This window comes from Eleginops maclovinus, chromosome 2 (assembly GCF_036324505.1).
Source record: "Eleginops maclovinus isolate JMC-PN-2008 ecotype Puerto Natales chromosome 2, JC_Emac_rtc_rv5, whole genome shotgun sequence".
NCBI classification, from domain to species: Eukaryota; Metazoa; Chordata; class Actinopteri; order Perciformes; family Eleginopidae; genus Eleginops; species Eleginops maclovinus.
Genome location: NC_086350.1, coordinates 18,579,356 through 18,605,342, shown reverse-complemented (window position 1 = coordinate 18,605,342; position 25,987 = coordinate 18,579,356). Strand labels below are relative to the sequence as shown.

Here is a 25,987-nt window from a genome sequence, read left to right as displayed (position 1 = left end):
TTTAACAGTAAAACGCCTGTTTAATTGCAGAATATATTGACAGTACAGTACAGCAATAAAAGCACTGCCATATTGCTTCTATTTTACATGACTTACACAGCTGCTGCTCAGCTTATTAAACAAAAACAGTAATACGGTACTTGTACAGTAATGATGAGAAACACAACATACAGACAGGCTCACAGAGCACTGTGCCCATCACTTTTCACTGACAGGCGGCCTTTGTTAATTAAGAAATGCACAATATTATAATAATCATAAGAGCAAGAAAAACAAAGACACAGAGCATTGATCCCTACATTAGTGACGTCCTCATCACTGAGGCAAAAGGGAACAAACTGGGCTGAAACAAGCAGTCACACAGGGAGCAGAGAGCACAGCCACAAAGCCCACAGATAATAACAAAAGAGAACAATAAAAACCAAAAAAATATGGATTACTTCGTACGTACGCAATACATACATGACATGAATTGACTTAACATTGTCCACTTTTTACTCTGAACTGGCCTTCATTCACCACATTACATCCGCTTTATAACTTGTACCTCAGTTTATGTCGCATGAGTGCTGTTTCATTTCACTACAAAGCTTCAGTTTGTAAATAAGGGCACCACGGCTGCCTCCTCACAGCCTTCTTCTCCGACAGCTACCGAAAGAACCTGGGAGCCGACCTGTCGTCAGTCACTGACTTGCGGAGCCTCACTCCCCGGCGTATAGACACCAGCATATCCTTGTCCTCCTGGGTAGTAGAGGACGGCTCCTGCAGCACACACCGAGCCGGATCCCCTGGCAGAGGGTTGTGGAAAGAGAAGTTCCCCTCACCGAGGGCGTTTGCACTGGCTGCCAGCTCCCCTATCTTCTCCACCAGGCTATGGCGGTTGGCAGCAAGCTGAGGGTCTTCCTCATTGCTGTGGGTGGCCATGCCCAGGGCCTGCTGGGTGTAAAGGGTCCTATCCGCCCCTCCTCCACAGCCCCAGGCTGTGTCAGGGAGGCTCATCCGCTTTGGAGAAGCCCTCATGTAGTCCCCAGCAGTTGGGTCATCACCGTACAGAAACTCCTCGCTGCCCGCATGATACTGTGACGGGCTGCCATACCCCGAGGAATTTGGCACTGTGGGGGTCTTAACCGGCACGATGGGGGGCCGGATGGGAATGGGACCAGATGTGGATGGTGTGCGTCTCACTCCAGTTTTTGAGGACGGCGTCCGGCGAATGGTGGCCGTCCCTGATGTGATGACTCCTGAGCTGCTCCCCCCTGCACCGTTTGTGGTGCTCTGCAGGGTCTTACCTGCAGGCAGACCTGCGGTGCTGGCAGGCCTCTTGGTCTGGATCATGCGGCGGTAGCTCTGAGCGATGTTACTGTGGCGTGGGATGGTGGAGGACTTGTCAAAGTCTGCCTGTCCTTCGCTGTCAGCATCCCCATTGAGAGAGTAGCACTCATAATCCGAACCTACAGGTGACAGTGAGTCATGAGCATCAATGTTTTTCCACTGAATAATAATGAATACTGAAAACAACTTTGTTTGAGGGAGTTATCTTGTTCAAAATACAGAAGTACTGTATGTTTCAGAAATGTCTGACACATTCTAATCAAAGTTAACTTGAAAAACACACCAGGGAAATTCAAAAATTCTTTGATGTATATGGATACTAGGTTTAGGTATAAGTTTAGTTATTTGTTGGAAAATGTATTGGCCAAGAAAACAATTGCGATAACAATTTTATTGTTATTTTAGCATTATTTTATGGCATTGACAAAATGATTACATAGACTATGTGTAATGCTTAATTGCTTAATGATGAAAGTACACCCTTACAAAGAGCAACTACATTTTGATCCATAAGAACATTTCATATACCGCAGGATTTGTGAATAACGCAATTATCATGACTGGCCTAAACATGTAAGTTTTACCCTGAAGGATTATTAAGGACGGGTTACCTTGTGAGGGTATGGTGTCCTCGGAGCAGGAGGGGGTATTGGTCTGGGTGCTGTAGCCACTGGAGTACTGCAGAGAGTCCCTGCTGCTCTTCTGCTGCTCCATACTCAGGCCTCTGGTCAGGACCATGGCCAGAGTACTAGCTGCTGGAGACAGCGGCTCACCATGCTAAAGCACACACAGACACAGGCAGATGGAAAATACCTAAAGATTAGCACACACTTACTTATGCAGCTCACAACATTCTGAAAAGGGAGGCACATTTATATACTGACATTTACAATTTTACTCCATGAGGACTTCTTACCTTGGCTGCAATGCTTCCTGGGCCTATTCTTGCTCGGTGTGGATCATCGGGATGCATCCCAGAATACCCCAGTGGACTGGGCGGAGCTTCCAGTTCTCTCATCTTATCCATAGACTCCCTCCTACGCTGCAGAGTGCTAGCCAGTGATGGCTCGCAGGATTTGGCCCAGTCCTGCAGCAGCAGACAGAACAATGAAGACTGTCCTAAATATGCGCGTCTCTCCAGTGTTTGCTGCCCAACAGTCATTCAGTTAAACACAGTAGCTGCTGGTTTGGCTCATGAACTGGTTAGATGCAGATGTAGACATGGGCAGGCTGCATCAAGCTATGCCAGTGTTGTTAAATGATAAAGCTGTCTCAGTTGAGCAAATATTGCAAAACTGAGCTTGATGAGCAACCGCAAAATGGTTACTATGAGGTTAACCTTTTGCTTATTAATGTGCATGAAGGCAATAAAACACAAGAAGCAAAGAAGCAACAAAGTTTTAAAAGAAAGAAGCAAAAAGTAAAATTGCAAATGAAAACAAACCTTCCAGCTAGGAATCTTTGATGTGGGTGAGGGGGTGTTGGATCCGGGGGAGTGGTTAAATGTGGGGGACACAGGAAGTATGACAGACAGAGGCCTGATGGTGCCAGTGTGTGAGAAAGCAGGGCGGAAGGTACCGAAGGATGAGCATGAGCCAAACTGCGGAACGGACAGACAAGTCAGAGTGCTCAACATCCATGAATAGACCACGTCAGACTGCACTGTGGCTGTCAGGAAGAGCCCACAGGCCTCTTAAAGCTATAGATAACATTGGATGAAATGCATAGCACATTGCTTGTGTGTGTGTGACTGCATGTGTGTGTGTTCAATAAAGCAAGTAGATGGGTTAGATGCATGCAGTACTAACCGCCGTGGGAGAGTTGCACTCGCTGACAGACTGGCAGGTTTCTGAAGTCTCAGAGGAGGCTGAGCTTGTTGATTTCTGGGAAAGGGAAAATGGAGTAAAAAAAAAAAAAAACAAGAGGAGGGGAAATAGGAAGAGGGGGAAAGAAAGGTAGGCGTGAGATATGAGAGATGCATAGGAAGAGGGTGAGAGTCGTAGAAGAGTTTTGATGAGCTTTAGGAGGAGGGAGGTATTTTGGTCTCAGAGGGGAGCTATAGACCATAGCCTAGATTGAAAATAAAGTAGCCTCTAAGATCATTTATTCAGAGAAGAACATTGCATCAGTTTGTACTCTTTTCAGACCGTGAGAGTCAGAATAACTATCAGTCTGGAGGATAAAAATTCGAAATTTCAGCAAAACTCCATAAGCTCGGTCTGGGTTTGCGAAAAAAAATCATTATCTTATTGAGACGTATGGGTTTTTGTCTGCGATGCAAACCTGACAAGATTGAAGGTGCCTGATCGAAAAGGATTGTTGATTTAGAATAGAGAATTGTAGAAGACCTACACTGACAACAAAGTGGTGTGTTTGGCCTGACAAATGTAGAGCAAACAAGTCTGATTTATTACTGGTTTTGCTGACATAAACTCCGTTCGTTTCCTCTGATCGAAGATCCTTAGTGTTATGGCTGAGTTTGCTACCTGGCTGGCGATGTCAGAGGGCATGGGTGACGGAGGCTTGGAGTGGGTGTTGGCGTCCTGAGACACGAAGCCGGAGTCATGGGAAGAGACGCTGCTGAGTCGATGGGCGCCTGCAGAGGGCATCTGAAGAATGCTGTTGACAGGATAACACATGAGCTTAAACTCAAAATATATGGAGTATTGATAACGACCAAATAAAAACAAAGTAAACAAGAAATAAATATACATTTGTATTTTCTTGTTACATTTTTATCTATTCAGAATCAGAATACCTTTGTTCATCCCACAGAGGGAACATTTGCATTTGTTACAGCAAGAAAAGAGCCAAAGACAGCTTAATATTACCCAAGAAGCATGCATTAAATAATATTAAAGATAAAAAGTAACACAATTTACACAATACACATCCTGTAACCGTTCTGAGATATAGCAGCCAGGTATCCAATTGCAGTTATTAACGACATATGCGTCATAATTTAGATAAATGAAAGATTTCCAATGACCAAATGAAGAAAAATCTAACAAGGGAAAAAGTCATTTGTATTTTCCTTTTATGGATGTGTTTGTTTCATCATAATTACTGAACAAACAAATGCTTCTGAACGCCGCATCAAAATGAAACAAACAGAGAATGAAGAGGTGCTTTGCATTTCTGGGTTTTCCAACAGAGAGCAGCATAAATGTGTAAATAATAAGGGAACTTGATCTTTGAAGATGCACAGCGGTTTGAAGATGCAACATACATTTTTAAATTTGAAAACAATCAACAATCCAATCATAGTGAGTGTCTAAGCATGTGCGGGACTTTGTGTGATTTTGGGAATTCTTTTTATGTGCTTTTGAATGTAGTGTTCGTGCAGCCGTTTAGACAACAGGGAAATATTTTAATGTGAATGGCTGTCTGTCATGGCTGCTATCAGCTTGTTTAAGCAAGGATAAAGTCAGGCCCCATAGCTCAATTGCTTATTTGTGTTTCAATTAGAAAATGAAGAATGCATCTTGGTCTTCTCAAAAGAAAAAGCCCCTTCATGCCTTCCCATGCCGAGTAATGACAGTGCTTTGCATTTAGTTAATTTGCTGATCTCTGTGGGACAAAACTGAAATGTGATGAGATTATTTTCACGTGGCATGGAAACATTCAGGTCAACATTAAAGGAGAAAAGATAATTCTCTGCCTTTAAACGGGTTGTTTTTTCTAAATAGTAAATGGCCTGCAAAAAATTTTATTCCCCATTTTCCCCTTGTTTGATTTGATGTCGGCATCGTAAATCTTCCATAAAAACATACACTATGAATGTAAAATGGGATCATGATGAAGATTTTATCATTTTCCCCAGCTTATTTTGTTCGGAAACTTGTTAAAAGGGAAGATTTATGTGTAGGCCAGTGCAAAAGAGGATAAAAAGTTCAATGGAAAATGTATCACAAAAGCTGGGATCGTGAAGGCAGTGTTATGAGAAAATTCTAAATGATGCCATTCTCCTAATTTTGGTGCATCAAAGAGCATTGAGAATTGATCCCTTCTTTTGATTTCTCTTTCCCTCTGAACATTAACATCTGTTTTCTCACTTTGTGTCTTATGCTCTGTCATTGTCACTCAGCGTTGCTTCTCTTTGTCACCCACGCGTTTGAAAATGTGCAACTTTTGCGTCTCACCTTCCCTCTGTACTTCTCCCCCACACCTCCTCCTCCCTCTCTCCCTCTGGTATTTATCTGAAGTTATCACTTCTCCTTAATCTTCATCCCCTGGGATGAGGATTGTGGAGGAATGCCAAACTAAATATGACAAATGAAATAACTACAAATGATTCATTACTAGACACTGTCCTTATGCCCCTGTCTCTCTCATCTGTGTATTTTAATAAGTATTCTGAGAACTTTTTTTCCTTGATCAGAAACAGATGAATTACAAAGTAGCTCTGCAAATAAAAGGACGTTTTATTTATATTTACATATAACACTGAAAAAAAACCACAACTTAAGAATGACATGCTTTGTTATCAAAAAGCTTGTTAACGATGAACTAAAACATCGACACCCGTCGAGCTGAGGTTAAGCCGGTTTTGCAACATTCCTTTAAGTGGCTGCATTGACAATAAATGTAGAATACTAAAAATATGCTGCTGTGTTAATTGGAACAGATATCAGTGATGTTATGTCATGAACTGTAACATTAAAGCAGGGTGACTCAAGGCTTGATGTTCCTTTGACTGAACATTTCAAGGGTTTATATGTAAAAAGAAACTCTTCTCTTGACCCAAAAAGCTCTTTTGACCCACATTTATCATCATTAGACTTTCAAATATGTAAAACTTGGTTCTCGTCTAGGATCACGGCTGTCAGGCTGTAATGTTTTACAGCTTTGGAGCTAATCTGGCTGTAAGAAGCTTGAGAAGTGCAAATCTGCTCAGAGCAAGAGCGAAGACGCTGGCGAGATACGCCTTGTACTGCATGTCGCCTGTCACTGATAAGTGTGGCTGGGTGGTGGTGGGGGGAGGGGTCACCAGCACCTGTATTCACGACATACTTTTATATTTTTTTTCCTTTGCTTTTGCTGTAATAAAAAAGTCGGAATCAAGACTGTGCAAAGGTGTTTACTCAAACAACATGACAGCTCAGATCCAGCATGAATAATAATCTGCCGTTAGCAACACATCTGACATGGTAAATGAAACAAATAACGCTGAACAAAGCGCAACAAAGGGTGTGTTTGTGTGTATACGAATATGTGTGTATAGTTTATACCTGCACATGCTGCTCTTCCTGGAGCCAGTGCTGCTTGGGGAGGAGGGAGGTGTCTGGTAGGACCAGCTGTAGTCGGAGCCCTTCAGGTCCCGGATCACCTGTGGCAACACATAATCATATGGTGATGATATTATGTGTAATTGTTAAAATAGTGAAAAGAAAATGCTAATTATGAGTTGTATCATCATTCATCTCCCCAGAAATATATTTGAAAAGATGTGCTCATGGGGGATGAATTCATTTTTAATTAGTCAGCTTTACCATGGTGTGGTGCAATCGTAATAGGGAAGGTATGTCATTTCAGAAAAGGCTTTATAATTTCCTCAAAAACAGCTGGGCATTGTATTGTTAAGCATTGTTGTACTCTTACTCAATTAGGAACTAATAGTATTTGTATTAGCAACTTTTTTCACAAGCAGATAAAGCCACACATGCAATGCTCCAAGGAGTAGGACCTAATATTTTTTTTCATAATATACCAGGGGCCCCGGCGTTTATGTCTATTGGAATAATAGCCTAGGCTATCTTCTATAGTCTTAGTAATGTAAAAGAAAAACATAATAAAATAGAAGATTAATCTGATCTTTTCTCGGCCCCCTGACACAAAATATGTTGTGCCAGGATTTGGTTACACAGAATGGTTGTTCATAGGATGAATCAATTCTGTTTTGATCCCATTAAAAGAAAAACATAGAATCAACAGACTCATTTAAAAACTATGAACTGCAATCACTCAAGGGGATTCTATTTTTATCAAAATAACCTACCCATCTGTGGATGTCAGATAATAAGTGTAACAGCAGCATCAATAGTATCATAGTATCATTATCAGCCCTTACCTGCTCACTGGCGGGTGGTAGCTTGTGGGGGTCTTCAGTCAACATAGTGAGGTCGTCAACAATTGGCTGTAAATGTGTTATTTCTCCCAGCATGGCTATCTCTACATTCTGGAGGGGAAAACAGGATGGGTCAAATTTAACAGCTTCTTTCATCATCAGCAAAGCAAAACATGTGTTTACACCTGCGAGGTGAACAAAGGTTAAATATTCCTCACCACCACGGGCTGCAGCAGGTTAATGAATGTACAGTAACGCCCCCTCTCCTCCAGGAGGGCTCTGCGCACCGCCTGCTTCTCTGTCTCCTCCATCAGCAGGTACATGTCACTCACGTCCTGCATGGCACTGTCCAGCTGGGGGCGCAAGTTACCCCTGCCTATTATAGACAAAGCGGAGGGTGCAGAGACACAGAAGAGGGGAGGGTGAAGGGAGGGAAGATGTGAGGAGGGTTATGTAAAGATAGATAAGAGAGGAGGAGGAATGAAGAGAGATTGAGAAATTGAGGAGCGGGTGATAATGATGTGAAGGAAGAAAAGTGGACATAGTTCAGGGAGGAGGAAAAGAGTATAAAAAATGAGAGATGATTAGAACACATAATGATAAATTGCTGTGTACTAGAGGTCAACACACTGACAAACATTACACTCAAGTGATTAATGTACATGGGAATGAGTGGACGCTGAACCATGTCAACAATCGTTAACTGATGCGAAACAACTGGTGGTGACTTGAATGTCCGGAAATGGATGTTAAGAGAATGTCTAAAGAGTTATTCAAGACTGCAAACCACAATGACACTAGATGATGGATGAAGGAAGGCAAAAGAATAAAAGGTCGCAATGAAAAGGACAATGGAGATGCGATATTTTCTGTCACTCTGATGGCATGAATTACACTGCCAAAAAATAAACACCATCTGATAAATCTTACCATATGTGGTTTAACCTTAAACAATACACTCACTGTCACTATCTAACAACTTCAAAATATAAGTAAGAAATATAGTTTTATCTATCTTAGTTTTAAGACCCCTGTCATCCACCAACGTGGAATTTAATTATTTTTTCCAGATGTCTACAGATCTTTCGGCAGCTTACGTAGAACAGGATTGCAAATAATATGTATATGTATACAGATATGGTTTTCGCTATGTTCTTTGCAGTTCCCTTTATCATAGTTATTCCAACAGTCCTATTGTCTTTTATACTTCTACTGGCACTTTCTGTGTTTTAGAAACAGCAGATTAATTGTCTAATATTGCAGAGCACCAGTTTATAATATGACACTGATTGAATTAAGAGTCCCATAACAATGACAGCTTGCCAATTAACAGGCCCTTAAAACCAAAGTTTAGGTCTCTGATAGTGTTTTTTAGCACTTAGCTAAGGGGAGCCAAATGTCAGCTCGATACAAAGACGCTATAATTACTGAGAGAGGAGTGAAAGATTGTCCAAGAGATACATTGCCAAAAATTGTCAGTTCTTACTTTATTAAGAGGCTTTTAGAGTTGAAGGGCTGCATTTAAAGGAGTGATACATTCCATGATGGCAAAATAGCATTTAGCTGTTTCAGTGTCAGGGTCCTGTTGTACAGCATTGTGGATACTTAAATAGAACAGAGCTGTTGTTAATGCCATTAGTAACACCTGTTCTATTTCTGCCATGACCTAAGCCTGTTTATTTACATGTATGACTTACATCTTCAATGTTTGGATATTGACAATGAGTTTCAAGTTTGGGCAAAAATAATTTTGGTAAATGTGCTTTCTTTTCCAGAATTAAATAAAAAGACACCAATCAAAACATAAAGCTACATCTGGCAGCTGGTTATCTTAGCTTATCATAGAGGCTAATAACAGGGAAAAGGAGCAAGCTAGCTAACTAACTAATAACCAATATGTAGTTTGTACAATTTAATTTGTTTGTATGAATAAAAAAAAAGGTTAATTAGATTATTTTGGCAAATATAAAATAGTTTGTTGGTAGTATTGCTACTCTTGGATCAAGCAAGGCTAGCTGTTTCCCCCTGTTTACAGTCTTTGTGTAAATCTAATCTAAAAGGCTACTGGTAGGCTCTTTGGCATTCAGTGGCGAGAGGTATCAATCTTCTCATCTAACTCTCTGCAGGAAATTCAATAAGACTGTTTCCTAAAATGTCAAACAATTCCTTTTCTTAACCTAAACATGATAAGAAAACACAGTTTTTTGACTGGCAGTTTGATTTATAAATGACTATAATGCCTTTAAAAACTATGTCATGGAGCACAGCAGACATACCTAGAAGCTCTACAGCCAGGGGAAATAGCCAGAAAGAAATAGAGGAGAGGTTGCAGGGACAGGCACAGGGAGGAGAGACAGAAGAACAGGCAGTGTTAGCTGTATCACATCAGGGCACATTGCATGTTTATGGCTAGCCTGTACTACTGGCTTGCAGTAAATCTGCATGAAAATAGGCATTTAATTACAGCCAGCAGTAGGGGCCAATGCAAGCACAGCCAGGAAAGAGGATCATTTCTTTGATTTATAAGGTAGAAGCTGTAAATCACCCAAAGCTGGAAAGGAGCTTTTGAAATTGTGCCAGGCATTTTGATTTGGTTGAGTTGTCATTTCTAATGCTACACTCTAGATGGCGCCAGATCAGTCCATCAGATCCGAACCATTTGTGCAGAAAAGAGACCAGCAGCCCAGCATACTTCATTAATATCTGCTTTAAAATGTCAATGAAGTTGTGGGAGGTTGATAATTACACATTCTTGCCATTGTGGAAAGATTTATCTCACCTTTTCTTGCTTTTTTCTGGAGTTTTATGGTATCGAGCGACTTCCTTTTGATTTCCTGACGAGACCTCTTGTATTCTGCGTAGAGCAACCAAAAAAAAGTTAACTCCTCTCAAATTTACAGTGCTCACCAACACATATTTATAGTTCATATTTCCAGGGTTGTTCACCTTTGGCATGGTCTTTGTCCAGCTGATTGGCTGTCTTCTTCCATTCCTCTATTCTGTCCTGTAGAGGCGTAACCAGGCCCTCCATAAGAGCACTGCAGTGACAAGGAGGCACAGTGTGAGAAGAGAGAGTGAGAGGCATAACAAATAGTTCTACTTCTATCCACGCAAAAACACTCAGTGAAGAGTGGCAGAGGGGAAGGTCAACAGGGATGGGATGGGATCTTGAAACACAATAATCCTCTCAAGGTAAGAGAGGTAAGAAAATCAGTGGAGGGGGGGGGAATAAGCCAGTGACACTTACTTTGTGAAATGGCGTAATTTTGTCTCAATGCTGCGGTGTCGCATGCACATCCTTGTCAGAGCTGAGCCGACGTCCCTGGTGGCACCTTGGATGAGAGAAAAAACAAACAAATTGTCACCCACAACATAAGAGGTTTTCATTACAAATTGCTGATGGTAAAATATGCTTTTCTACAGAGATGTCATCAAGAGAGCATTTTGAAAGGTTTAATTCTGTATTGTCAGATGGATTTATCTGGGTTTGTTTCCCTCATTTAGTGAGGCATGAGCCACTGCAGCCGCTAGGGGGAAGAGTGCTGATTGTAAAAGCAGATCCCATAAAAGTCACATTTGTTTGGGGAAAGCAAATGTGACACTGTAAACTAAGCCCTACACTCCCAGCTCCCGCTTCACAAAACATGCATTTATCCTTTTGACACTTCCGGGATTGCGTGCGTTACTCACACAAGAACAGTATAAACAACAGCTTGTGTAAATCAGTTACTGTACTTCTTCTCTCCGCTGAAGTGTAATTAAATGGGTTTTTCAGCCCCTAAAGCCAAGGCTGGCCCACTGTCCCAACAAAGGTTCACAGGCTGGTGTAATATGTACCAGCACTGATCCGGTTGTAATCTGGGCCAGATAGGGCTAATCTGAGGGTCTGTAGCCAAACACAGACACACACAAAGGGAAAGAGAGAGGAAATCTCTGAGCAGTAGACAGGCCTCGGAGCGGAGGCATGCACGTTTGTGTTCACAAATTATTTTTTGGAGCGTATGTGCACAGGTTTGTGTGTGGACAGGTGGTGTGATTTACCATCCCCCACCCTTTCCGAAGTTCTCACCCCCTCTATCCTGGAGGAAAAAGGAGGGAACCCTGTAAGGGGATATCCCTCTATTCTTCCCTGCCTGCTCTGCCTTTCCTGTTCTCTCTGTTTCCTAAACACTATTCATGCAGGTCGGACGCACAAGTAGAGAAATCGACTTCAACACCGCAAAAAAACAGAGCGATGCATTAAATAAAAGTAAATAGAAAACACACAACCAATAAAACGAGGATAAAATCAGACACAGAGTAAGGATTGCTCCATTTGGACGTCCAGGGAGATCTGTGCTATTTTTCCAGTTATCACAAAAAGAAACTAGGTTACCACCATCTCCGGCTGATATCACGTCACAGTGCCAGTTCAAAGAACATTTCACCACTCGGCTGTCAACTTCAGTGATAGTTGTAGCGGTTCAAAGAAACTGAGCAACAGATCTGGACTCCATCTTGTATGGCAGATGTAGAAAAAAGGCAAAGGGTCTGTCATGTGTCTGCACTGCTATTCTATGTGAATGAGAGACGGAGGGTTACAGGTGAAAGGTCATCCAGCTGTATCACATGCAGACGTTTAACCACCAGCAGAAAGTGATTTAGTTAACATGTGGAACCTATACACTGAGCTATTGCTATAAATAGCGCGAGGTGTTCATCTTTGAAGGACTGGTGTTGAGTTTCTGTCATGTAGCGGCCTTTAATCAGTGCTGCATAAAGTCATATGAGAAACGTGAACACAGGACACGTGCGCGCAGGTTATGCATCTCTCCTTATTAGACTTTCTTCTCTTAAATGCATTACAGGAGCCTACAGCTGCAAATCAGCTCTTAAAGGATGGAGAGAGACTGAAGGAGAGAGAGTGGGCTCTTGTATCTGTATAACAGACCTTCCCAATGTCACCATCGGCCAGCGAGCCCCCAACCCCCACTCTCCTGTCCCATCCACACCTGCCAATTTCTCTTCCTCTCCCCTCCTCTTCCTCTCCCATGTCCTCCTTGCCTAGTCCCCCTCCCAGAGGGGGGATCAGCTGACAGCTACATCCTGGGGAGGTCTAGAGGCTTCCTGCCTATGTCCGCAAATCCTGCTGGCCTCTGGCCTCCACTGGATGGACAGGGCTGCTGCGATTCACTCCGACAGCACCCTGCATGCACTCACATATACCAGCTAGGAGGAGGGTTTGGATTGAGATGTTGTAGATTTCAAACTGAATAAATAAATAACATTCATCCTTCTACCCATCCTGTCTCTCCTCTGCTGCTTGGTCTCCTACAAATTGTGTTCCCATACTACAAAACTGCGTTGGCTGAAAACTACTTAAGAGAGGTCATGTTGGTGGGTGTGTGTCGAACAAACACAGATCCTATTACAGGAGACAGGTGTTTCTGTATAAGACCAAAAGTCATCTTAAACTTATGTAATTTTAATACGTAGACAAACCTAATGTATGATCTTTTTTCTTTACCTACCAAAGTAATCTGCCTTGGTTTTGTTTTAATTTACAAATGATAGCCACATGTTTAGAACAGGAACTGTAAAAAAAATAATAATAATAATAATTTAGGCTGCCCCCTTACATTTTTAGATGAAGAGTCAAAGAATTGGTTGTTTTGGTCTTTTTCGAAAAAGGATTGCTGATGTTGAATTGGGAAACTTAATCTCTTTTCATAATATTCTTCCTTTTTCCCACCATTTGAGTTTGTTATTAGTTGTTAAAGCCTTTTGAAGCAGTTTCGCAAATTTTTATTAAAATTAAAATGACTCAAAAATATGATATAACAACTATCTCCATATCTGGATTTATTAATACAGGACTTTATAGCAGCATGAAACATGGCTAAACGTGTGTAGGAGCTGGGAAAGTGATTATTTAGCAGACCTGGACCCCTGGGGCTTTAGGGGAAGCACAGCCTTCCTAGTAGCGGATACCCACACGTGCATACATGAAGTAAAACACAGACCAGGATGGAAGAGAGCTATTATGCAACATAGCCGTATATCTTAGGGTACGGATAAGCAACTGAAAAGTAATGTGTAGTTCATCAAAACAGTGCTCCCATGCATGTCGCTGAAGCTAAATTACTGTTAACCTAAAATTGTACTTTTTGTAATCGACTCCATCACATTCCACCACTGGTTTAAAGCTCCAGGATCCAGGAGCAGCACAGTGTGGTCCGGGTGTTTAGCAAGTGGTTCCATCCAAATCTCTGGTTCTGATTAACTCGGGTTTCTCTGGGTAGGAGGAGCATTTAATGGGTCTGCTTTATAGGGGGCTCTCCTGCCAGGAGCCAGGAGCTAAACTGCCACGAGCTCCCTGATGCCTTCAACATGGTAGCTTAACCATCTCTCCCTTTCAGCATGTAAACCCTGTTGATTGGTTCAGGTTTCATTCGCACTGGGGTATACAGAGCTGGAGTGAGATTCTGCTGCTGTTAGATTTGTGAGTTCCCAAGCAGAATCCAGTTCTCCTGACTCAAGTGTGTGCTCCCTCTTTCTCCGCTACCTGTATCAATAAAGCATGTTTATGTGGGCTGTAGAGCGAAAAGGTACAGAACATCCTCACAGTAACACTTCCAGGAATATCATTTTTTGCTAAGCTCTCACACAGTTCGCCGCTTAGCAAAGGAAATTCCATCATCCGTGAGACAACAGTTATTGCTCACTTTGGCACCTTTGCCACGCTGGCATGAACAGTTAAGCCTCCTGCCTTTAGCCTCCCTTGCGCCTTTTAAGTGCTACAGAATGTGACCTGGCAGGGACACAGCGGAGGCCACTGATGGATGAAAGGGGCTGTGGGATGAGAAGGGAGGATGAAAGAGGGTACGGACTGCTAAGGTGCCGGCTGGCTTTGGGTAGTTAGAGGGCAGAGGAAGTGTTGGCTGCTGCAGGTGCAACAGGCCTTGCTAGGACAAAATCTCCCACATCAGGCCCAGTAAATAAATGACTGAAAATAAGTTCATGAAACACCAACAAGATCTTTGACGGTTGATCTCAATAACCTGAAAACACCATACAAAAAGTATTTGTGAGTAAAGTGAAGAAACAGAAAGAGAATGAAGAAGGATTGCTTTGATTTTCTCAGCTCTCTGCTTTTGTGTAGCGACTACTTGAGCAAATACGGCGCTGAGATTTCTGAATTCAAAAACTATCATACACTCAAATCATCAAACATTCGCTTCAAAGCGCAGCTGGAATTCTTCTGCCGTAGTGTCTCCTTTGGAGACGTCAGTATTAAAAAATGATACAGCCTCCTGTGCTTCTTCTGGTTAGAGAGCAATAACTTCTGATAGAGGGAAGAGAAAGCAGATAAAAGAGCACCGCACGGACATTGATGGTGGAACAAGAGTGGAATACTGTACGCCGGCAACAAGAGAGTCCTAGATCTGAATGAAGTTACATAAATTGTGGATGACCGACACAGACAGTGTGCAAGGCTTTTGAGAACCTCTCTGATCTAAAATGTAAGTATATTCACATTCTTAAGAGACAGACTTCAAAAAGTTCACAACATACTTTGTTCGTGGTTGTAAACGACTGTTTCACTCTATGTAAATGTGTTATCTGCCGACAGACTGAGATTAAGAGTATATTTTACTGTGTTGAAAAAGCCTGATGTTGTGGGACTGTGTTTGATTAAGGGGGTTTCACATTAAAATTACTTTGTTTGAAAAGAAAAATAGGCCAGGATTGTTTTTATTTATTGTCTTCAATGAAAATAAACATTCAAGACACATTACCCACTGCTGGGTTGTAAAAATAATAAATAACCCTATTTTATTTTGTGATAGCTTTTGTTCTTACAACATTAAAATCTAGTATTTATAAATCATAACATTGATCTGCTTAGCATTCTTTTTACCACAAACTTAACTTAAAAGTAGCCAAATGCAGAGAAGAACATATAGAACTCTTATGACACCAAATAAGGACATGTTTTATATATTCTTTGTTATATATTTTTTGAAATGGACAAATATCACTGATGTTGAGTTCACCATGCAATAATAAAGAGAAAAGTAGCAAATCGTCACATTTGGAAATTTACCTAACCCTGACTTGACTGTCAGGATGTCCATGATTGAACTTCTGGAGAAACCAGAACAGCATTCAAACCCTTTGTGTCACTTCCTTTCATGTGGAAGGGCCCCTCTAACAATCAACAACACAAATGAAAGGCAGAGTAAACGGCTCCAGGATCAATTGTTTTATACGCGCGCACACACACACACACACACACACACACACACACACACACACACACACACACACACACACACACACACACACACACACACACACACACACACACACACACACACACACACACACACACACACACACACACACACACACACACACACACACACACACACACACACACACACACACACACACACACACACACACACACACACACACACACACACCATTGTTGTCTGGCCATAATGCACAGCAAGTTTCACCTCACAGCAAAAAACAGCCAAGGAGCTTGGTGTCTCCTGATGTGGTGTAAACAAGTTCTGGAGTGCATTAGGACGAGACTGGAGGAGGAGGAGGAGGAGGAGAAGGAGGAGGAGGAGGTGATATTTTTCTGTTAAAGAATCTTCCTGTTCAAGGACATAAATGCTGCTAAAAATAAATGCCGCCCCCAGTCCAGATGTGCTTGTTTATTGGAGATTAAAACTGGGAGACAGAGAGAGGAATCGAAATAGGATAAAATGAGGAAAGAAAGAAGTCGTTTATCCTGAAATAAGTAGAGGGAACAGTAAGGACTGTCTTCACCTCACCACGAAAGGGGGAACTTGAGGATCATATGCAATAAAAAAAGGACCCCAGACGTGTTTAAACTGAAAGTACTAACAGCCAGACACAGACTTTGAGGCAACAGTCTGTGGAGGTTGTCTGTAAAGTTCTGCCCACTCTATAGCTCTGCCAAAGTCGCTCATTTGCAAACAATTCTCCACACAATGCCAACACCTCTGCTGTTTTTCATACACCACCTGTAGTCTGAGTCATAAGTTACCCTGAGGGGAGGTTTATTATCATCACTCCACATTTTCCTCTGAGACAAGCTTGCGGGAGAGGCCAGTCCAGGCCAACGTGTCAAATATAAACTCTGTGCATACTTTATAGTCACATAATAATAATGAAAACTTTTCCATATGGGTGGTTGGACTAAAATGTCTTCTTTGCTACACAAAAAGTAGATTATACTGGAACGTTCTACCTTTAAATGTCCTCATAAGTTATACAGATCTTTTTTCCCCATAATAATTGAGTTTGACAACAATGCCATCAACTGTTCAAGTGGAACTGGAAGTCCTGCTTACCAAAAAAAGAGTCAAGTATTTCACTTTTAAAACCTGACAATGCTACAGCCATGTAAACAGCTTTGTGAGGATTAAACACATTGTTGCTTCAAGCTAAATCCTAAAATCTTACTTATTTACATGCCAACACAATTCCAATGACAATGCTAACATCCCAATACTTATGCTGTATAAAGTTTACATTCAAGTTATCTACCAATAGCATGTTAGCATGGGCGGTAAGAACTTAACACACAATAAAGCCAAGGTGGAAAATACTCCGTCAGCATATGAAAAAGCCAAGGGATCTAAAACATTACGGAAATTAATCTCGAGGGGAACATGAATGCTTGTCCCAAGTTGCATGGTAGTTTTTCCAATACATACAGACTTTTGATTAATAACCAAGAATGCCCCTTCCCCCAAGTTGGCACAAGAGAAGAAGTAAAGTTAGTAGGATTCATCCTCCGCGGATTGTGAATGTCTGGACTAAAGTGGTGGACCGACTGGTCAACATTGCCATCACCAGTGCCATGATGTGAAAATGGCTAAAAGACTTTGGTTACAGTATTTTTGGAGAAAACCATAAAACAGCACATTGAGAAATAATTATGACTCCTGGAAATGATCACAACACAAATTGTGTGATCCTACCAGCGGTCCTCCACTCTCAGTTCATTTCTTCCTCCTTTAATGTCCTCCCTTACATTCCTCCATCACAATCTCTCTGGTGTGTTTTCCCTCCCCTCTCCAGCTCCCTTCCACAGCGAGTTTGTATTTAGTATATAGCTGAACACAGTGTTCCCCTCAAGCCTCGTATTTTTCTTCTTAGTTTGGTATTCAAACTCAACTTATGTGGAACAGAACTATTTGTTTTTCTTTCCCTTATTATTATTATTATTCCACCCTTGTGTGCCTGTTCCTCATATCATGGTCTCGGCCACTTCAACTTGTGCATGTACTGTAGTCAATACAATTGTTGGAAAACATTCATTTGTGCGCGTCGGCGACCACATTAAGATTCAAGGTCAAAGCCAATAAACTCTAAAAGAATACATGGAGAGCTGTGTTGGAAGCTTTTCGTACACCCAAGGTAGACATTTGAGAAAAAAATAAGGGGCCCTTATCGATACTTAATGGCTGTGGGTCATGAAAAACCTGAAGAGCCTGGCATACCATCAGCAGGACTATAATGCATCAGCTAGTGAACTCATTGAAGAGAGCTCATGTACATGTATGTCCATTTAAAATCCATAAAGCATTGTCACAAAGTCAAACCTACATGTAGGATGTGTCTCTAAGCTCCCCTGTAATGGTAAAATAGAGACTAATATCGGGCCCTGAATTGAACTGAACATGAATTGTCAAGCTTGATGGATGTCAGGGCCGGTCATGTGGGTCGCACACTCATTATTTGACATGTCGGTAAAAAATAGCTACGCTGTTGGGACAGTGTAGAAGACAGTAATCCTCTGATCTCGCTCTGCACTAGGCCACGGCCGCCTCTCGACCATGCCAGGCTGTCCAGATGGCGGGTAGGGATATCCGTCCCATCTGCCAACCCAGAGTAGCACAGGGGCCAAGCAGATTACTGCTTCACTGAGACACTGATCTACTAACATACCTTCATCCATTCCTCCACTGATTATGGCTGAATGAGTAGGAGAAAGAAAGACAGACAGTTTGCAATGGCCCAGTGGAACTGTAATGTTTTTGTACTGGTATGCGGGCTCCACAGGGTCAATGGCACACAGATGTAAAGAGTGAGAGGTTTAGTCAGTGTTGATGATACAAACTTGCAGCGCATCGCAGTCTGACCGGTGATCCCAGAGTGTGAATTTTAAAGCTGGGGGTGGCTGATCAGGAAGGGAAGCGAAGGCATTCTCTGTCTGTGTGTTACAGAGTGGGGCTAAGAGGATTAGCTAAACGCCTCTGCCTAGCCTGGATACCCAGAGCTGTGGAAATCCCACTGCAACCACAACCCCCAACCATGGCCAAACCCACCCTCCAACTACATTCTCCAAAAAAATATGGAGCCTGCATTTCATCTCCTGATGGACCATTAACCTTGAAATGCCGGGTCTTTGACCTCTCTCTAATTCAAAATTAAGTCAACCATACATGTCATTCAGCAACAACAAAACACCAAACAGAGCCCACTATTTTACAGGGGTTTGGTCCTCTCAATTACACAAAACTGGCCTTAACACACCAAAAGCCATTAGGCAAACCTGAAACAAAGCCCTCGGAGAAAGATGGTTGTTGAAATATGAAACATTTATAATCAAAAAGGCTATCATTCTCCTAATACAGACTTTGTGGTTGGCAAGCCTAAATTGAGCCCAGATGTGAGAGACAGACATATATGCATCAGCAAATCTTAGAGAAACAGCTCTGTCAGACACGGTGCCAAAACGCCTGGCGGCCAACTCCTCCTCCCCAGCTTTTTCATAAAACACAGACGCTGACGCCATGGCCGTGACCATAAACTCTAAAAATGGACAACAGGGGCAGAAGGGAGCCTAAATGTGAACATGAGAGGAGGTTGTATGAGGTGGAAATGAGGGGGGGATGGTCTCAAATTTAACACAGCTATTATTGGGTATGTTTGAAAAGCTTAAAGACACCGAAATGCATCAGGACAGGAAATCATAAAACCCTCTTTCATTCACCATCCTCTCTCCCTGGATCAATCAAAAAGCACTAAGCGAGGTGAAATGTTGCTTTTCTTGGCAGGGAAACGCGAACAATTTGGAGCCAGACTGTGTGAGAGTTGAAGGGCTGACGAGTGTGTCAAAGGTAGATTAAAGGAAGCAGAAAAAGATCGCGATGAAACCTCCAGCTGTGCCAGCAGCTGCAGCTCGTCCCCGAACACGAGAGGGGAATCGGGGTGACAGCGATGGCGGCCAATAGTTCACAGCCAAGGGCCAGCCCCCTGTGGCGCTACTAGCCCTATATGGCGGTGCAGACGCTGAGATAAACATGATCGCTGCAGGCAGACAGACCCACACACACACACATGAAGCAAGGCAGAGAGAGGGGGAAAAACAGAAACTTTGTAAACGGTGAGCACGTAATCTCAATTTATCTACCACCGTTTTACCGAACAGACTAGTGTAAAAGCAAAAGGAAAGAGTGGAACATCTGGATGCCAATGTATTTTAGGATTATAACTTTAAACTGAATTTCCATGCAGCCCTCGGCACTGGGTTCAAAGGTTATCCCAACCCACTACTAGCCAGCTCCAGTAAATATCGACATTCCTCCCGTTAAATTAATTGCAGGGGTTCAAGCACACAATGACTAACATGGCTCGCACAGGAGAATTGGGACTGAAATGGTGTGCTGGTTTAAAAGCACATAAACAATGCACAATTAGATTCCTACGAATAGTTTTGGAAAAAACAAAAGCCACGAGGAACAAAGGTGTTTTGTTCATAGCAGTTGATTCAATTTGTGTTCAATTAATGGGCTGAACATTTGACACTCCACAAGCAGAATGAGACGGTTTATATTCAATTATTTCAATGACATTATCTGGTCATAAAATAACTATCCTCCACTAAAGAAATTCTTAATCCATCCACAATCATACAATTTCTTGAAATAATCAAGAAGTTGATGTAATTGACAGCTCTGTAAAACTGAGTTTCTCCACAAATCCAAAAAAAGCACCAATTTTAATCTTGTGTTAGCATGAGTTGTTCTGATGAGTTTCTTCGAAAAAAAGTAATAGAAAAGTACTAAATATAATTAATCGACTAAGACCTAAACTACCAATTAATCTACTAACAAATGCAAATCACAAACTCCAGAAGGGGTGACATTAAATTGCTTATTTTGTATCTCCATCAGTAAAAAGAAGACTAAAAGTGTATAGCCACGCCGGCAGCTGTACTTCACTAGAGTGTTGCTTTCAGGTAACTGCTAATGCTAGTGTAGCAAGCTAAGGCGAATAACATAAGTAAATCATAATGTTCAGCATAAAACAAAATAAAGAATTGGACCAAACAAATCAAACCATTGGCACTGGATAAAAACTCAGGTTGTCACCAAAATGAAATGCATTCATCCTCTGCATTTTGACCAAGGTGGCAGTTGACAGCAAACAAACAGACCCATCCATAGTCCACATCATGTCTTAATTTTCTGCCCATCAATTTGTGTCTCAATTAAACAGGTTTAAAACCCAGGTTCATTTTTCCTCTTCACCACTCTTTCAGTCTGTGGCTTGACATTAATCCTACAGTTAATTTCCCTGAGAGAGCAGCAGAGAAAAGTGAGAGGGCGTATGAGTGACACACTTTGAGGGATTTTATGCATCTATCGCTGTAAAACTCAGCCTCTCTTCTCATCTCACTGTGGTTCATCTATCATTCTGCCGTTCAACTTTCTTTACAGTACTCTTTTCCGTTGAAGTCCTGCCCTGTACCTTTTTTTATTGAGGAAGGCTGCCAGCTGTTATAGTGGGTTGACCCTAGTCTACCTTGCTTCATCTTGCACCCACATCAGGAAACATTTAAAGTCGATGTACGCCATCATGGTAATAAACTGTACTGTTACTGGCCAGGCTGTTGGAGTAAAACTGGTGAGAATGTGTGAACAACGTTGAAGAAGTGCCTCTTTAGTCACTGCAGCAGTAAGTGGTCAGTAGGGGGCTGTGCTAGTGCACCTCTTTAAAAGCATGTTGGCATGTGACCTGCAGGTCAGGTGGCCGGCTAGCAGCTGTCACTCTTTGAATATCTGTGTGTGTGTCTGTGTGCGTCTATGCTTGTGTGATTGTGTTTGCATGTGTGTCAGGAGCCTTTGCACGCTTGTACATTTTTTTTGACCTATATACGGCTCTCAACGATCAACTCCAAGAAATCTGTGTTAATCAGCCGCCTCTCTGGCCAGCCTGTCTGCTGCCACTAGCGGGGTGACAAAGGAGATCAGCAGACCTCATTAAGACCCAAGAAACAATAAGCTCAGATTTTCACTTCCCTGAGCTGCGTCCCCCCGCACCTTCACCCCCACAGCTATCCCCACTTTGACCATCTTAGAGTGGCGGGATTGCATCTTGGGGGTGGGGCTCCACACTGCCTGTCCAATAGTTTTCTTACATTATAGTTCTGCAGCGAACTCATTTCTAAAACAATATTTATGTACTCATGGTGTTTTCTGTATAGAGTAAGATTTGCTTGTATGCTTTCAAGATGTGGGAACAGTTAAGATGGAATATTTGTGATTAAATGGCGGCTGCAGTTTAACCTGACTTGCAGGAGGGTTGGTTACAAAAAATGTTGACAAGCCATCATTAAAAACAGTTTGGAAAAGGGCAGGAACTTTCAAAAGATACAGGTGAATAAATGACCAATCCGTCAATAATGTCTTGCTGAAGCCAGTCAGAAGAACAACTAACTTTCGAGCATCTAGTTCTGATATAACTGAGTTACCATTAACATTTCATTTTGCTGACGCTTTTATCCAAACTGACTTACAATAAGTAATAACTGATGCTATTGCAACATTTAGGAGCAGTCATTGTTGACGCATCACAAATGCATTACTTGCATCTTGACAATCTTCCTTTTTTTCCACCACTTCTTTCTGTCTTCCCAGTACGAAAACTTGTATAAACTGAAAAATCCTCTCACTTACCTCTAGAGTTGGTAGCCATGTCCGCCACCTTCTGAAAGGCATCTAAAAAGGCCACTGCTGCCAAAATTGTGGTCCTGAAAATAAAAGGGCACATGCTCATTATGACTGCATAAAGAGGTTGTATGTATTGCTTAAGAACTTTTAGCATCAAGGTTTCACTATTCACTGAAAACACTTCTTACCTGAGTTGAGAGTGAAGTTTTGTTGCCTTGGCACTGAAGTCTTCCCAAACAGGGTAAGAGCTCTGATTAGAAAAAAGAAAAGAAATGAGTCAAACAAATATCTCGCCAAGAACATTTAAATACACAGGGATACCTTCTCACACAAACACACACACACACACACACACTCACACACACACACACACACACACTTGAAAACACATAATGTTCTCTTTGACAGGATACAAGACAAATTTGAAATAAGGTCATAAGCAAAAACTCGAAGGAGCTTGGCTCTTTACCCCAAGGTTAAAGACAGGTTGGCGTATTAGCTCCATGCTCTGACTCATCTTTAAATAGGTTAACTCATTGTCTCAGTGCACTAATGTAATAATTGTCCTCAATCTTCCTAAATGCCCTCTACACCCTGGTTCAGTGCTTTGGGCTGGTATGTGTGTTCACATGTTTGGAAATCCTTTGAACATGCATAAGCTCTTATATCAGGAGTATTTATGTGCACCGGGCAGGTAGTAGGGCTGGTCTTTGAAAAATCTGGATTAGATTTACCCAAGGATCATCACACGCAGCCTTGAGCTGCAAGAGCAGAAGCCAAACATAAAACACATTCGAGGCTAGATCCCATTAGAGCAAGAGCTTGAGCCCTGGAGAAAGGAGAGGAAGGGCATAAACCCCTCATGCCCCTTTGATGGAGACGAGCCAAAGAAGGCCAAACATCCTGACTATATATAGTCTGTTTGCAATCTGAAAAACAGTCTAGCTCTTCATCAGTTCTGCTGTTACACCCAGTGTTTTATTCCCACTCTCTCTGCCTAAGAAAGTGATTTAAGGAGCCATTGAACGCTATCAAAATGTTTGCCATGATCCTCCCGGGCTGGCTGTCTGCACTTGACTCCAACAGGTGTCTAATTAGCTTGTGTGGCCTGTGACTCTCGCGGGTAGCAGGGATGCGCTGCCAAGGCAGCTGAGGGAGGAGGGTGAAGGAGCAGGCAGAGAGGGCTACATGTACACAGCAGTGGGAGGGGTGGGACATGCAATTTTCTCCTCATCCACACCCAGCAGCTCCCTGGGAGGTGATGGGAGACAAACAGAGGAAGGAGAGAAGGAAAGGCTCTTCCTTCCATGCCATTCACTGTGGGGCGAGGTCAAAACTATTATCCTCGGAGGTGGCACGCAGCGTTGCTCGAGGGCATTTTTAAAGGTGGTTGCTTTCCCACACACGGAGTCACATCCATATTCACATCCATGGCTGACCTAAATCTTGATTGCTGATGTAATCCAGCTGAATCATTGTATTCCTTTTCTGCCACTGCCTCCTACTTATTTTCCTGCAGCTTTGTCAGAGAGTTATATCACCAACAGGTGGTGCTTATATCATCCCATTTGTCTGTACAGTCTGTAAAAAGGTTTTTTGTGGTTGTCAAAGTGCAGTGTATAGGTATCATGTGGGTAATTGTACACTATACTGTAACATTGTTCACAATCAGCTAGATCAGCACAGGAAAGCTGTGCTGCTGCATCGCTCCCGGGGGGTAAAGCTGCTCTGACAGGCCTGTGTGGCCCAGCCAGGCAGCAGCAATGAGGTCAGATGTCTGTCTCAGACAGGGGACATGAACACTGTGCTGACTAAGGGCTTCAATCTCATTCATCTGCACTGCTTATCAATACACAGACTGCCTCTTTCTAAGTTCACTGTCTCTCCCTCTCTGGCCCATGAGCACACCACAAAGGGGAAATATAAGTAACCAAACCAGCACTGCCAATAGCCTCGAGCTGATTTCATTGGATAAACGAAGGGACATAAATAGTGAGTCAGAAGCACCACAGCATGTGAGCCAGTGATCAATAATAAATCTGTTATGTGGAAAGTGCCGTCTGATGCTCGACTTGTTCACTCTTATTGACACTTAGTAGCATGAGCGTCCTGCACAATGAGAGGACAGACTGGGAGCTGCCTCCAGGCCTGATGAATGAGTTCACACTTTCCATCTGTTGTGCTGAACAACAGACCACCCTGGTTCAACTTCCTTGACTTGACCCCTCCCCCAACACACACAAACATACACTTGCATGTCTGTAATAGATAATGGGAGGCATCTATTTCCTGCTCAAAAAATAATTTAGAGAGGTGGGGAACTCATGTTTTAAAGAAAAAACATGCAGCATGGGGCGACTGAGTTACTAAGCTAATGCCTGGTTCAAATGTTCATTGAGCTACATATTGCTAAAGTAGACTTTCCTGCCACAAGGCCAAACATCAGGAAATGCAATCAATAACCTTTCATGCCTGTTTCTGTCCAGGAGGATGTGGTGATGGAACTGCTTATTTTTCTATCAGAGCATCCTTGTGAGTCTGACATTTAATCTAGGGAACCTTGGAGGCTTGGGGTGAGGGGGGAACAGTTGTTTGGGGTCAAATTGCACCCTAGAACATTTGCACTGAGATCAACAACATTGTAATTATCTCTCAATTTTGATAGCTCTGTTTCCCTTCCTTACAGAAAAAAACAATAAACTAGTTTTACTTATGTTTGGGTTTGACCCCTGAACCAAACACATAAAGATGTGATGTGATTACTAAAATAAACATTTTATTTGCTGATTTTAGTTTTAGATACAAGCTGACTCATTGTTTTGCCTATTGTTGAATATAACCCGTGCCTGACAGACCTGCTGCACATTATGCAAATAACACAAAGGGAAACATGTTTCATCTCTCGATATGTCCTGCAGCAGTGTTTCCAGTGGGGGAGGACCCGGTATAAGAGACAAAGGCAGTAAAAATATGCGACCGTGCAACCACAAAGGTCAGATAATATCCGTGTCTACTTTAATGTAAATGTGTATGTGTGTTACCTTCATGTCGTTCACGATGGCCTGGAATAATCCACCCAGCGCACCACACTCCTTCTCCACCGACTCCATGGTGTCAAAAACAAACAAAAAAGCTCGCAGAAAGACACAAAAAGCTGATTAAATATCAAACAGCAGACATGGAGATCTGTGTGCTGTTCATCCGCCCTTCGTTGTCCTTTCCTACTGATCTCTAGTCCAGCAGCAGAAGGGGATGCGAAGCCACCAAAAAGCCGTCACCCTGCAGCCTACCGAGCGCACAGACAAAAAGAAATGTGCTGCTCTAAGGCACCCGGGCTGCCGCTTGCTCCGCCGCCGCTACTCGCCTCTCGGACGCGAGGTAGGGATGGAGCCGGGAATGGGTTTTGGCCGTGGGGAACTACAGCCGGGGACATGCAATGTGGCTCCTCATGATCACGGCGCAAATAAGACAGATCACAATTGTGTGGAAGAGGGCAGCAGGAAGCCACCACGGGAGAGGGATCGGTCGCAGGTCTGAGACACGGGGACGCGCTCCGTTGTTAGTGGCGGAGCAGATGTCTCAGAGCTCCGGTAATACGATCCAT

General features: G+C 42.5%; 1 protein-coding gene across 2 annotated transcripts; it reads right to left on the bottom strand.

Annotated features, from left to right (window-relative positions):
- mtss1la (MTSS I-BAR domain containing 2a) lies at positions 1 to 25,987 on the bottom strand. Of its 2 annotated transcripts, XM_063875137.1 has the most exons (15): positions 25,425 to 25,987; positions 22,572 to 22,633; positions 22,390 to 22,463; positions 10,647 to 10,731; positions 10,346 to 10,437; positions 10,179 to 10,253; positions 7,618 to 7,775; positions 7,403 to 7,510; positions 6,564 to 6,661; positions 3,819 to 3,951; positions 3,141 to 3,215; positions 2,777 to 2,932; positions 2,249 to 2,419; positions 1,944 to 2,109; positions 1 to 1,451 (listed from the first exon to the last, which is right to left on the bottom strand). In XM_063875137.1, the coding sequence occupies exons 1-15, from the start codon at positions 25,491 to 25,493 to the stop codon at positions 649 to 651; spliced, it is 2,325 nt and encodes a 774-aa protein (XP_063731207.1). In that variant the 5' UTR covers positions 25,494 to 25,987; the 3' UTR covers positions 1 to 648. The 2 variants fall into 2 exon arrangements, with proteins under 2 accessions (XP_063731207.1, XP_063731215.1); XM_063875145.1 differs by lacking the exon at positions 2,777 to 2,932 and having other exon boundaries at positions 25,425 to 25,986.

What these genes read in the sequence shown, in the direction of transcription:
- mtss1la (XM_063875137.1), bottom strand. Translation starts at nt 25,493, where the DNA reads ATGGAGTCGGTGGAGAAGGAGTGTGGTGCGCTGGGTGGATTATTCCAG. An exon ending in AGTGCAACTCTCCCACGGCG is followed by an intron (nt 2,933 to 3,140) that starts GTTAGTACTGCA and finishes TCCGTTCCGCAG; the next exon opens with TTTGGCTCATGCTCATCCTT. An exon ending in CAGGAAGCATTGCAGCCAAG is followed by an intron (nt 2,110 to 2,248) that starts GTAAGAAGTCCT and finishes TGTGTGCTTTAG; the next exon opens with CATGGTGAGCCGCTGTCTCC.